The sequence below is a fragment of the Drosophila nasuta genome, unplaced genomic scaffold (genome assembly GCF_023558535.2).
Source record: "Drosophila nasuta strain 15112-1781.00 unplaced genomic scaffold, ASM2355853v1 ctg16_pilon, whole genome shotgun sequence".
Lineage (NCBI taxonomy): Eukaryota > Metazoa > Arthropoda > Insecta > Diptera > Drosophilidae > Drosophila > Drosophila nasuta.
Window position 1 is genome coordinate 991083 of NW_026869398.1, and position 15382 is coordinate 1006464.

The window sequence follows — 15382 nt, forward strand, 5'->3', positions numbered from 1 at the left end:
AAGTACAAACGTTAGAGTAATTAACATACCAAATGTTTGGTATGTAAGTGAAATGGCTAGACTCGCTTTTTAATCTGGCCAACAGATGTGTCTGCTTATATGGCTCTCAAATAATTGTTACAAGATTTTGTCTTTTAATTGAATGGGTAACTTGTTACATAACATAATTATAAAAGTAAGTTTAATTTTGACATCCATGCAATGAGGTACTTGAATCTTTTAGACATTCCATAAAATAAATTTTTGCATACATTTTTGTCGTCAACCGTCCGTTAAATAGAGTTTCCCATATATGTACATACATATGTTCAATAAATAGTTAAGGCGGTCATGGTGTGGAAACCCAAAAGAGTTAAATGTAAATAATAATGTACAACAAATGAACGTCGCACGGGTAAGAAATTTCACGATACTTAACTTGTTATGATTAGAAATTTTTATAAACTCTATAATACATTTTGTTTAACATTCTTCTTTTTTAGGAAATCAAAGCAAATATTACATCAACAGTTCCAAGGTTTACTGTATCGGGGCTACATCCGGGTAATGTCTACATATTATCCATTTTTGCTTATAACTCAAAAGGTCGATCAGATCCAACTGTAGTTAATGCTGCAATGTTAAGAATGCCAGAAAAACAGCTGACATTTGAACAAAGTAAGTAAAAACTGAACGTATCAATGAGTACCTTAATATGGTGCAAAGCAAAATAAAGTGGAGTCAATTAATGAAAAGTCAATAAGTCAATCTGCGACACAAAAAAATGTTTATAAATTTTTGATCAGCACCAGCAGCCGAAAAAAAATAGCCACGTCCGTCTGTTCATTTAAACACCAAGATCTCAAACACTTTTAAAGAAAGAGACAGCATTTGCAATTTGTACACACAGATCAAATTTATTTTAAAATTTTGTCACGCACCGTCCAATAATTGCTAGTCTTTATAATTCCTGAAAATTTTGTTGCGATCAGATAAAGATTTTTGTTTAAGAAACAATTTAATATGGTTAAAAATTGCTAGTCGCAAAGTGCGACATTTTTACATTTTTTTTTTGTGTTCGGTATCATTAAATTGACTTTATTTTTTGAATTAGAATACTGAAAGATATTTTTAAAAAAATTTAGACTTCGTTGGTAACTTGTTATTCGCCCATATTTAAAGACCATGGTCTGGACCCTCTAAAAAAAAAAATGGCGGGAAAATTTGTGATTTTTTCTGTCAATTTTATATTCAAATATTAAATCAAACAAAAAAGCTTGAATATGGAATTTAATCGTCAAGGTATGTAATATTAATTATTGGCACTAAATTTTTAGTAGATGTGATATATTGTCCAATCGTGCAATGAGTTGTTGGTATATTTTTAGGTCCCTGGTAACAAATGTATTTGTGTTTCTGTGGAGTATAACTAATGCGTCTAGGCCGGTCGAGGCAATATTAAAGCTGAATTTTATTAACTAAACAGTTAACAATCAAATAGTGATTAACATTTTTGCCCGTTTTTGCCCGATTTACGGCAAAACTCAATGTTGCAGTTGTATTTACGTCTTGTTTTGCAACGTTGTTTGATTTTTGGGGGCAACAACAACCGCCAACTGCTGTGAAGCAGTTTTGCAAAATATCGATGAAAATGAATTAAGTGATGTTCAGCAAATCCTAATAAAAAATAAGCTTATTCAGTTTTTTGGATTGAATAACACTAATTTACGAAAATGCAACAGAAAAACCTGCGCAATGGCTTGCATCCTCGTTCATAATTGAGTTTCTTAAGATGATGTTCCACGCGAAAAGCCTGGTCGTAAACGCTTGACGTATACTGAGGCAGGACAAAGGTTAAAGTGAAAATTAGCATTTGAACTAGTCTATGAAACAGAAAATTCAATGCTATTGTTGCATGCCGTTTTGAAAAGTGTTTATATAATTTTAATTGCTGCATAATGTGAGTTTGAGGTATGCCCATCAAAAGTTAAAGCAGGTACTTGATGTACTTATACGTTAATACTTATAAGTGGTATCCAATGTCTCAAATTTTGCATTAAGTACTGGTACATTGGCACCAAATTATAGAAATCTCCGTACTTCTTCTAGGGGCTCTCCGTGAAAATGCGTCAGAAGAGCGCAAAAAATTGTACAAACTCGATATGTTTTCTCATGCAAGGAAAAACAGCCGCCTGAATACTATATCAGATGTGTTTAATAGAGCATTGAATTCCTCTGACCCACTGCTTTCAACTATAAATCTAAAGGAACGCCAAAGATTAAACTATAAAAAAGCCTTCCAAGAAATGTTATAGCTCTTTTGGAATCTCCTGATATTGAGCCTCCAATAACATGGGCATGTGTAGACAATAATGATAATCAGGTACAAGAAGGCGGAGATAATGAACTCGAAATTTTCGGGCAAAGTCCCCTGGAGTTGGAGGAGGAGCTTTGTGAAGATTAAATTATTAACTGGACACCAAGGTATGGAGTCACAAAACATAATATTGGGCTCTAATTTTGCATGGATCCAAATCAAATGTAAAATGCGAATTTGCTAAAAATATATTAATTTAATAAATTTAGTTTAATTTTATTAAATTAAAATATTTAAAAACAAATTTTTAGAAAAAAAATCGAAAATTGTAACCTCATGGCAAGGTGGGCAGGGGAAGGCGTGGTCCAATTGAAAAAAGAAAAAATCCGAAATTCGATCTTTATTTTTTAGGTATATGTACAAAGTTTCATGTTTCTATCTTTAAAAATGGTAAAAATGCCGCAATTCGGGACTTTTTGCCCATAGTGCTTTGGCTAACAATGATATATATTTTCTACTCGGTTATATAGTTTGAATGGTATATTGATATACAAAATGTCCTTAGGCATATTTCAGTATTTTTTCGGTATATTAATTTCGTATATCTTAATCCTCTAGTCCCCAAATTTTCTGTCCAAGAAAGAAATTATTTTTGTGTGGTTTGTCTGTATCAATGTCAAAAATAATTGAATTTGAAAATCATCGTCGGAAATAGTTAATACCTTATATATTTCCAGTCGTTCCATGCCTACTGAAGCAATTAACTTAATTTTTGGGTTTCTATGAATTAAAAAATAAACGCAAAATCGAGTCAAAAGGAATGACAAGAATGAAATAACGGTATTTTTAACCTTACCCGTCTAGAGGAAGACTTGGGCACTAGAGGGTTAACAGTATTAGGGGACTGTTTTGGTTACCTAAAAATGGGTAGCGTGTACATGTAGATTTCTCATTTGTTTAATTCGTGTTCGTTTTTTTTCTAGTAGGTTTGAGTCTACGTAAATTAAATTTTACTTTTTTATGTTCATATTCCAGAAATGGTGACTATGGCTCTCAATTTTCATGGTAAATCGGCAAGAAAAATCTGTTGACAGATATTATGTTTTTATATTATGTCTATATATCTTGATGACGATTTTTGTCTGGTAGTATTTCTAGCTTTTGAATCTAATTCATTTCTAAACTTTGGCGATAACTTGAATTCTAGCTTTTTATGTACCTTAACATCAATAACTTCTCTTTGCGTAGTAATTTTTTCGGAGTTAAACATTGTTCCCAAATTAACTCAAATGATCTGCGAAAAAGCTATATATTTCGAAAATTACTCAGACCGTTTTTAGCAACTTTTATGTGCCTATATTTGCAACGGAAATAGTAAAAAGCTAAAAAAAAAATCATGAAACATTCGTCAATTAAAACAAATGAAAATATAATATTAAAAGAAACAGATGAACTCACATTCTTTGATTTCATTATTGCAATTTCTCTTCACGAGATAATGCCACCACACTATTTCCTTTTATTGCTTCTAATTTTATTACAATTTTGCATATTATCGCTTTGCCGATATTAGCGCGAAAAGATACATTGTCTATTTGCGTCTATGAAAGCATTCGATGATTTGATCAAATCTTGTTTATCGACAAACATTTAGATATTGTCCTTCAGCTTGGATAGGTGTTGTTCGAGCTCAGCAATGTATATATTATGTGACGAATTGCAGTCATGAGAATATCTTCGTGGAGTTCCTTAATTAAAATAATGGGGTATATTTTACCTAATGACAGGATGTAGTCTAGCGACTGGTTTATCTTTTAAGGCTTTCGGTTCTTTCTTTCGGTTAACAAACTATCGTACAGTCCTATCAAAGCACTTTATATATTATACCTAAATTGATTGGTCTGCCTTATACGAATTTCTGATCTATTGCGCTAGTTCTTTATCTGTTGTAGCCATTGTTCTTTTTGTAATATAGTAAAACGGAATTATAAATTTTGGCCTGCAGGGAATCTGGCATCTCAAATGCAATAAAATAAATACAATCAAATCGAGAAAAATCAACATAAATAAAAAGCGTATTTTTGAACTATATATTACTACCGAATTATTACTGAAATTAGTATAGGAATTGGGATACTGAAATTAGTATATTTTTTTTAAATAGTACTGCACTTCTTTGCTTTTATTCAAAATAGGTGTGGGTATGTCATAGTTGAGCACACTTGACTGTAACTTTCTTGTTATATGTACCCTTGAAATTATGTGAAAAAGATCTAAAACAAACTTGATCCGCATCCAACAATATGAAGTTCTGTCGATAAATAATTAAAGCTTTTTCTATTATGGTCTTTGAGATCTAGGTTTTTATATGGACAAACGAATATGGCTGTTGGCGCTGATCAATGCTAGAATTTTATTTTATGGAGTCCAAGATGCCTTTTTTCTGTCTCTTACATACAATTTCTGTAAGCAGCTTACGCCTTATGGACTCCTGGAAAATAATTTAGCTCTAAGATCTGATTTTTGAGTATGCTACCCGGTATTGCGGGTAACTTACTACGAATCTTTTTTTCGCATGTGATAGTTGCGGCCTGTAGTCGATTGACTCTCTAATGTTAGTCCAAATTATGGATCGAATCTCATATTCTTCTGAAAGCTTAGCAGTTTCTTTTGAATCATACCACAGCTTCGTGGTATTAAGATGTCGTCACGCTTCTGGTATCGGTAGCCAAACCCCAACGAGGTGCTCTCGAAAAATGGTTCACTAAGAGCGATTTGTTCAAATGGTGACCAACATATGGTAGCGATTGAAGTAATTCTACAAAGTTACTCACGTGGCCAACAAATGGCACAAAATGTACCACTTTATGTCCTTAGCCCAATTTGCTGTCTAAACGAATATTGACCTATCCATCGCCTGCTCGTGCTTGTGTTTCGCAGAATAAGAAAATACTTTTTCTTTGGAGAAAAACTTCACTTTTATTTAATTTCTACAAAATATTTGTCGTGAACTTGAAAAAAAAGAACATATAGCATCAAAAAAGCACTAAAAGTGGGCAGGGTGACCAGCACGAAGAGAAGCTCGATTAGGAGGATTGTGTGTGTCACAAAGTCACACGCAGAATATGCCAACTTTGACGCTACCGATAACAATTCAATATGTGGATCGCTTTCACAGTGACAGCTGGTTTGTGCGGTAACATCTGCCATCAACGTTCTCCCCCCCCTTGCAATGAGTTGCAAACGGATTTATCGACCGTACAGAATCCAACCCAACTTGGAGTTCTTGGCCATTGGCAAGCCGTTGGTGCTCGGCAGTATGCCAGGTTGAATGAGGATACATATCAGTGCCGAGCGCCAGGAAAACTATAGATGTCTGGAACCAGTGTTCATCGGTAATCGTAATGCTACGGAACTGTTCCACGTTCTCGTCTTCAGCTGGTCGGAGAGGGTTGCGGCGGCAAAGTTGCTGATCAACTTGCAGCAGCACCTTTCGATATAAGTCGGATGTCCGAGAGCGTTTGATCGGCTCGGTACCAACGCAGGTGACGGATAGCCGATAGTCTGTTTCCAGAGATGCGCTGGTACGGCTGGTTGCAGTGCACCGGTCGATCAGCACGCGCATCTCGAGTGTCTTGCATCCGGTATCGATTAGGTGGTTGGCGTAGGATGGCATGCATACATGCAAATAGAGGGGGAAAAGAACGGAAACAAAACAATGATTATTGTAGTAGCCTCTTTCTAATAACAAATGGCATTAGTAGGACAGCACAGGACGACGAATATAGAGGTAAAATAGTGGATTAGTGGTCAGAACTGCGGTCCTCCATTTGAAGTAGTATCAGCTGGGCGATAAGTCTGCAGATAGTACCCAGCGCCATAAGCGCTTTTTCGACTTGGACCATAGCGTCGGTGCCTGGGCATATCGCTAGCATCCGTCCTAGGCGCCACTCGTTGAAGAGAAAGTTGTCTTCCTTAACGATGAGCATATCATCAATCTTTCGCGTAGGGGTTTGCCATTTGGAGAGGGATTTGTCATATGCAGCTCCCTTAGGTATTCATCTTTCCAAAGGGAACAGAATTGTTGATGGAGAGAATTTAGTCACTGCGGAGTGGATAGATTGGATAGCTCTTCGAACGTATATTTGTTTGTTAAGGTTGCATTGTAAGAGTTCCTTAAAACTCTACGCCGGCTTTGTATAACCCTTCCATATGTGCGCCTGGTGGATTCACCTGTGACAGAATAGGTTATGATGGGCTTCAACGAAGGTTTTGCCGTTGTCTGGGTACATCTGCTGGGGGCACCCGTGCTGTGATATAAAACGGGAAATCGCGGCCAGGAATTACTTCGTCGTGAGGTCTGACGTCGCCTCCAAGTGGAAAGCACACGAAGACGCAGACGTACCCCTTGATGATGAGGCATTCTCGGCCGGTGTAATTTTTAACTTTGAATGAGCCAGCGAAAACAACTCCTGTGTGCGTTAACGGTATCGAGTAGGATGCCCGTTCTGTGGGCAGGTCCCCCATCATTTAGGTCTGCAGCCTCTATATCACACAAACCTTACCTGAACTGATGATGGATTTGAAGACAACATTTTGCTTCGGAATCCAGAACCTAGAGAGGATCAGACGCATGACTACTTGGTTATCTCCATGTAAGGATATACGATGGGTGAAACGGACCAATAGTCGGGCAAAGGAAGAGGAATATGAGAGTATAATTGGATGGCTATAATCATAACGCAGTGAGTTATGATGCCCTTAGACGCCCACAAGCCCGTAGAATCCCTTTGCCAGCCAATAAGCAATTAAAGTTCCGGACGGAACTTGAAGGAGGAGCCTGCTGCTTGGACTGCAAACAGTGATAATTTTTCGGAAAGTTTAGGTGTTGAGACACGATGACTAGTCACTCTTAGACCCGTGAAAATTCATCAGAGTTGACCATGATCGAGCATGGAGCTGCCCGTTTTCGACTTTAGTCAATAAAACGGAATACGTCAGCGGGAGTGCTCTGGGAAAGTCAGTGAATCAAGAGAAGGAGGTAACTTGGCGATGTTACATCTAATGCGCTGCTCCAGGAGACTCTCCAGAATAGGACTTGATGAGGTGCGCAATTGATCAGGTTGGAGAAGAAGTCACTCTGGTCCACTCCATCACAAAGGGTTATGGATGAGCTCTTCTGGCAGGACACCTCGACTTGCGAGATAACAGGATTGTGCTCGGATCGCACATGCGACTAACTTTTGGAATCGCTGGCTAGGACTATTTTGGCCACAAAAGCAGTTTCTGGACAAACGATTCTCGTTCTTGAGGATTTGGAATGACCCAATTCAATGCAATCGGGCTTCTGGAATTAAATCTGACTTTTTAACCAGCTTCGCCGGAATATCTTCTACCTCCCAAAATTTGGAAATTACTTCGTCGTGCTTATCGTCTGCTTGAATGCCGACACTCGTCGAAAACGTAGCGATAGTTGTCGGCACATTTTGGGAAACGGGGCCGGTGGGAATCCAGCCAAACAAAGCTTCTTACTCAAGGAGCGAGACAAATGATTGACCAGGCGCCGCTCAGGATGACTGATGGAAGGATATCCCCGCCGATTAGTTTGTCAATCTGTGCACTTTTGTAGAAATATGTATCCGCGAGTTCGATCGCTGGTAGACTGGCTGTGACCTCTTGCGAAACAGTTTAAGCAAAGGCTTTTCTGTTTGATAAAGGTCATCCGATCGTTGCCCGCCATTTGGAGAAACCGCAGACAGATCCGGATAGGGTGATTCTCTTTTGAGCATACGAGCACGAGTTGCCCTTCTGACTGACCCAGGCCTCGAAAAAGTTAACTTGCTTTGAACTTTGCTGTGGACGAGATGATACAGCGGCTGTCAGTTGGAAGTTGGCTTCACATCCTCAATCGCTTCGAGTAACGCTCATTGACGAACGTGGGTAAGTCCTGCTATGCGGGAATTTTGGACTTGTCCACCACATATTACTCCCATAGCGATTGTGTGAGTTTTGGGAGCTTGGATGAGCACAGAAACACAAGAATGCAATCTGCGAATGCTCTGGAGACGGAAATATCATCTGCAGTCTTAGAATTAAGGTGGAAAAGTTTTTCAACAGGAGTCGACTTCGGGTTTTTGACATAGGTGGTAGTGAAAAGATCACAAAACGACGGCTAACGCAAGTAATCTGCGTAGAAAACTTCAGTGTCGACAGGAGGGAGCAGACAGCCTCCGGAATACACAGGAAGCGCGGATGCTTCACTCCTAACCGGATATTTGGGTAATGTGCCTCTTCACACGCGCGAAAAACCGCTCGTACTCTGAATAACAATGATCGTACTTGGCCTCCATGGCCTCTATGACTTCATTGTCGCCGTCCGGTTATCAGCGCGCGTAGCATAAGCGTCCTTAAGGAAGAGCTTGGAGTCTTTATTAGAATCCTTTTGGCTTTTGGACACACTATGGTTTGGTTATCACTTCAGAGTCTTTTTGTGCCAGAGAGTCACTGCAAAGCTAGTAGCCGATGAGCAAAGCACAAACTATAGTAGAAATTCGGTTATGCCACAGGAAAGTGAACTGAACTATCCTGAAGGAATAGTGCCTAAAGGAATTAACACTTACAATCGTTAAATAAACACGAACTTTTTTGTGCAGTGTGAATCTTTTGTTGTGTGGCGTTTGGCGTTTTGCCCTTTTTCAAGACGATCTAGCCATGTCCGTCACCCTGTCTGTCCGTATGAAACACTGGATCTCAGAGATTATAAGAGATAGAGCTATAATTTTTCGACAGCATTTGTTATGTTTACACACAGATGAAGTTTGTTTCAAATTTTTGCCACACCCACTTTCGCTCCCGCAAATAAAAAAAATCAAATAACAAGCGTTCCTGAAAATTAGGTTATAGGGTCGGAGATGCCTCCTTCTACATATGTATATTTCTTGCCGGAACAAGGTATAACACCCTTCTACCCTATGGGTAGCGGGTATAAAAAGGTTCTAAATTTTTTCTGCGCCACCACAATATTTTGGTGGTTCGATTATTTCCATCATGTATTTTCGCAAGATATATTTATACCGAACCGTTTATTAGCTATCTCTACTTTGCCGTCAAAATATCAAACTTGGAAATTGTACCGAGATTTTCACCAAATATAATGCAATTTGAGAAACAAGCCAGGATAAAAAGAGACGCTCTAATCTCGAGCATCCGCTTGGAGGGATAAAGAACTGTCCAATATGGTGAGAAAAGCCTATCTAAATCTATAAAAGTACTCAATGCAGTTCAAAGTTAATGTCGCAAGAGTTTGAACAGGAATTTCATTCGCCTCTACTCTACTCTCCTAATTATCACACGCATGGTATAATGGCGCAGAACGAGTCGAACCAGGCCCAAAAAACCTCATAGCCGCGAGCGACCACATTAGCCTATTTGCGATAAGAGTCAATACGCTTACTTTCGATATGCTATGCCAATATAAATGGGGAGAAGGTAGAAAAAGAGACCAAGGCTTTCTCGCGTACTACTTTCGCAATTCCAAATTTCAGAAGTTTTGAAACTTTTCCATCTCAACTTCAAAACCAGTAATGAATCTCGTGCTATTGTGATCAAATCTTCTTTGACGCTTTGCTATTTCACCATACGTTTCGAAAACAAACGGTTGGTCGTAAACAAATAATGTAAGACTTTGTGACATTTTCCAGCAATTAGACAAGAGTCTGTCTTGGTTTGTACATTTTCGAGCCGTGTAACAGTGTAACAGTGCAACGAATTTATCGCTCAACAATTCTCTGTCTCTTAGTTGACAGAATTTCATTATTGTCCCTTTCTGGTCTTAAGTAATCTTGAAAAAAACATATTGTTATTATTACAATTATTATTCGTATATTATTATTATTGAATCCATATTTAGTATTTGTCCTAAGCATCAATCGGTCTTCCTCGTTTTCCGATTTACCTGTTTTGGCCTTGCCTCGACAAAGCCCATATTGATTGATTAGGCTAGATTTTATTACCGGTTTTCTTAAAGTGTCGGTGGGTCAAGTTAATCGTATACAAAACTCTATGCCGTCAATTATTCTTTGTTTCTAAATCATCCAGCGTTATTCTGTCTAGATCAGAATCCTATCCTTTTATATCCCTCTGAATTTAAGAAATAAACACATCAGATCTTTACCTAATAATGCTAACTATAACTTTTACCATCTCCGATTGGTATTTCAAAAAGCAAACTGAAATCATTTATATAGTACTTATTGAGAAAATCACCGCTTTTCGTGTATGGGTGTTGGTCCCTAATGTTTTTTAAGCAGAATCAGCGAGATGATGAAAGTTGTAATTGGTCTCTTCATCACTCGCGTGTCCATTCACTCTTGGCAGTCTCCACCGAAGTAATGCGTTTGAAAACGTCACCCATGAGCCAGACTTCGACTTCTAGGACCGTCAACCAAAGAGGTTCTCTTAATAATTTGTAGGAAAATATTTTCAACGGCTTTTGCATCTTTGAGATATATCTAATTGAACCTTTAAATAAAAATTTCAGTAGAAATTATTCAAAATTATATCCCTTTATTTTAATTATAGCCAATAAACCACGAGCAGAGCTTCTATTCTCTCCAATGGTGTCATTAACTATAGGATTAACTTTAGCTGTGTTTGTCGCAAGCCTAGCTATAGTGCTTGCACTCCGAATTCCTTGCGCAGCTACATCACGAAGGCGACAAAAAGAACTGTCAAACGACCACGAGTCTAGAGATGCGTCTCCTGGGCCAAGTGATCACAGTGTCAATAAGGATATTGATGAAAATGATGAAAGAAATCCTGATGTAGTTCCAGAACTTGTTGATTATGATGATCAAGTAAGTATTTATATTTTCAACATATTATAGTTATACAGTAGTTTAATATGTTAACTATCTCTAGCTGTAGGTCAAAAGGCATTTTCTTCTCCATATAACTCCAGTTGTAATAGTATCATGAATGTTTTACAAATTTGTAACACAGATCAAAAATAGACCAATAGTAAATTGTAATACTGAACCACAACTGTTTACTATAAATTTTTTTTTTACCAAATGAAAAATTACAAAGTGACCTATTCATTCTGCTTCATTCAAACAGGTGGAATACACACGAAAGCGACAACATATATCTACAATAGATACCAGTTGTAATCCTTGTAGAAATGTTCTGATAAATTCCGCCACGGGGCAGCATATGGACATAACGGAAGAAACATTATGCGGGGCTCATAGCATTGGCTATTGTACCTTACGCAGTGGAAGAAATGCTCAAAATATAAGACCGGTTGGAACATTGCCAATGGTGAGTGTACCCAAGGAATATACTACAGGATACAAAATATCGCATGTTTGTGCGAATCCATATTGAGTTTTGGTTTCCAGAATTATACAACTTCATTATATGCACAGCTGTCCAATTAGACAGCTCATTGCATACTCTTATCAAAATACAGTGGAAATGCTAAGGATTTGCAGTACAGTACAAGCTTTTCTGATAAAATTCAATTGGTTTTTTTTGTTTACACCTGAACCAGACACCTCCCTACCTATTCGCCCAAGATGGGCTTTAGTAAATTCGTACATGTCCAGAGGATCGATGCCAACCATTATTTCGAGATCCAGATTCCAAAGAAATGGCTAGAGTACCCCACTCTGGGCGCACCTCGCACTTTGCAATAGTCGAATCGCCACACATAACTTCTATCCGCCTGTCGCTAAGATCTTTAGTCGTATTGACTAAAGTAAGGCTCTTCCCTAATGGCGTCCGTGGAACAAGCTTCTCGCAATGACGGCATTGGACACATTATTGAAGATGTCTGAAACAACAAGAAAATCTAGGAAAGCATATTCTTTGTAGTCGAGTGCTATTTCGATGAAGGATGAACTTCTCCAAAGCTTTTAATAAAAACGACGTCAGGCTGATTAACCAAAAGTCGTTTGTACTGGATCTTGGAGATTCTCTAGACAATAGGTCAAGCGCCAAGCGAGTCACGCTGAGAATATCTGAAATAGTCATATAATTACCGCAGATTTGCTAGATTGCAGCATTGCTAGCGAAAGTCCATCGAGTCTGGGCATCTTGACACTCGCAAATGAGTCAAGATCACCATTATTGTTAATCACCATTCTTATTTCTCGGAAGTTAAGAGTTTTATTGTGATTTCGGTCCACACTCCATTTCTCGTATTAATCAGAATTGGATTGAAAGACTGCTTGGACAATAGCTTTATTAGCATAGATGTGTATGTGTATGTTTAAGCCTGAGCAGAACGTTCGCAATGAATCTCTGTTGGACGAGGAAGTCATCTTATAAAACTCACAGTCACAAATGTTATCCGCCCTGGACACAGTTCTTTCTCTTTTTTTTCCATCTAGTCTGTTATGTTGAGGTGCAAGGTGGCATTAGTTATGTGCTCTGTCGCCGAGCCGAACCTGAAAACGAACAGCCGCTCCGCTGATCAAAAACCACTCAATGCTTATCGCTCGTCTACAATGCGCTCACACACTAGAAAGCACTCTATGTTCGAGTGCTTTCAGCTTCTCTCTCTTGTAACGCTCCTACGCAGAGCCAAGCTTGGCTAGATGACCGAATTGCCGGAAACATTTAGTTCCGACTAAATACTCCTTAAAAGCGGTTAGTACTAATAAAAAACTCTGTGCATTATTTTCTCGCAAGAAACAAGACAAACGCGTGTTCTTCTTTAACTATAACTTCTTCAGACCCCCAACGTGCACCGTTGAATTGACATCTCGCGCATCAACCTCTGGTATTAGAGGCGTGACCGCTACACGCAGAGAGGCTTCGGTCGTTTGAGTTGACATCCCAACCTGAGTTTTATTGTTGAATTAATAGGTTAGAATTTATAGGTTATTGTTTAACCGCCAGACACTTCTTCCTTTGCTGAGCTCAGTTAAGATCTGCAGTTTATGAGACGCCGATGCATTGATTAATGCATGTTGTTTCAAAAATTAAAATTAAAACAAGTAAGTCGAGTGTACTCGACTGTGAGATACCCGCTACCCATTTTGAATAAAAGAAATATATATTGCGGTATTAATCTCAAAATATACCAAATATACTGTAAAATACTAAAAATACTAAAAATATACGAAATGGTATATGTGGTATATAGATATGGTACCGCATTCAAAATATACCATAGACCGCACAATATACCAGATTGTGAGCCAAAGCAACTAAGACCCCTAGTAAGTAGCCGTTTTTGCCCATACAAAAGTATTTCTTTAATAACTTCGACAATTTTTATCTGATCGCAACCAAATTTTCAGGGATCATAACTACTCCAGTTATTACTGTATATACCAAAATTCGTAACTCTTGCTTTAAAATTACGCTTGTTATTTGATTTGCAGGGGCGGAAGGGGGCGTGACAAAAGTTTGAAACAAACTTGATCTGCGTGCAAACATAACAAATGCTCTATCTCTTATAATCTCTGAGATCTACGTGTTCATACAAATACACGGACAGACGAACAGACGGACAGACATACAGACGGACGGACGGACATGGCTAGATCGCCTCGTTGACGGATCGGAGATGCCTCGTTCTACTTGTTACATACATTTCCTGCCGGCACAAAGTTATAATACCCTTCTACCCTATGGGTAGCGTGTATAAAAACCCGTGCTGCCAATAGTACATCAACTTCCAAATAAATTATTTATCAGATCGCAACCAATAATCGTGACTTTAGCCTTAAAACTAGGCTTGCTACTCAATTTTGTCGATTTGCGGAAACTAAATAAATGTCTATCTCTTATAACCTATAGGATCTACATATGTATGTGTTTATACGGACATACAGACAGACAGACATTCTGGATAATGTTTAATAAATATAATATTTTTTTAATTTTATTTCAGAATGTTACACCCCATGTGTATTCAAATGTCATTGCTCAATGTACCCTTCCTCGCCAGTCATTTCAAAACGAATGGCCCCGATATACAAGTAATGCCATTGAACCAAACCGTGTTACTCCCAACGTTTCAACATTTCATCAATTACCGATTTCTGCGGAAAAAAGTAATACGCATGTATCCCGAGAGTCACCGGAGGAATATGCTGGATCATCATCGTCTACTTCTAATAGTTCTATGATTTCAGCATCAAACACATATGCTCAATCCCATGGTCGAACCATAGCGTTACATCATATGAATCAATCACAAACGAGCAGAGCTTGTATGGGAGCACCAAGCAACATCATAAACACGATTGAACCAACACAATCTGATGATGAAGCTACCGTCCAAACTCCGCTTATGATAAAACGCGATAGCTCCGTATGACTATAGAACTGTCACGGGGTGCTTAATTCAACCCTGTGATGATCAAAATAAATTAGGCTATTTCGAGAAAAGAGGCAAACTTATAGAATTACATTGCATTTTATACAACTAATCTTCAATATACAAATATATTTAAGAGTATTGCAGCCCCCCAAATATATCCTCAAAAAATGTTTTGGATTTTAAATTGATTGTATTGAAAGAAAGAACTTTCTATTTCAATTTCTTTAGTTCCTTGTCTGTTTATTAACAGAATACTATGCCAAATTTATATAATTATATAATTAGTATATAACTAATTTTAACTCCCAATTTACCCAAATGACTAATAAATACATGTAAGATTAATAATTAACAAACAATAAGTAATGTAATTGCAGAGGAATTTGTAGTTTACTGCGGTGGGCAGGTTCCATGAGAGTATCGATCCCTAACAACATGTGTAAGAATCTTTTCGTACTGGAAAAAGGTTGGAAAAGAACAATTAGACGGATTGGGTACAGCTACTTGTTGGAAGTGTATGTCGTTTGAAGGAGATCGGGAAAGGGCACACATAACTTGAGAGAGACCACATCTAATGCAAGCAAAACGAAAGATTGGGGGGCTCCAACCATGCACAATCCTGTGCAAATATTTACACAGCTGTATCTGTCTTCGACCCAGCGTCTCATATTTAGTATTTTTACTGATTTGTTCCCACTCACTTTCGCGCCACTTGTTTTACCTTCCAACAAACGCGAATAGTGCCGACG

General features: G+C 38.1%; 1 protein-coding gene across 3 annotated transcripts in view; it reads left to right on the plus strand.

Annotated features, from left to right (window-relative positions):
- LOC132797686 (hemicentin-1) overlaps positions 1-14933 on the plus strand; it is a 101639-nt gene extending 86706 nt beyond the window's left edge. For all 3 annotated transcript variants that reach the window (XM_060809437.1, XM_060809438.1, XM_060809439.1), the window contains exons 14-17: positions 483-657; positions 10877-11151; positions 11414-11617; positions 14202-14933. In XM_060809437.1, coding sequence (XP_060665420.1) covers positions 483-657; positions 10877-11151; positions 11414-11617; positions 14202-14630 — 1083 coding nt within the window. In that variant the 3' untranslated portion in view covers positions 14631-14933. The remainder of the gene's footprint in view (positions 1-482; positions 658-10876; positions 11152-11413; positions 11618-14201) is intronic.
- The last annotated feature ends 449 nt before the right edge of the window (positions 14934-15382 follow it).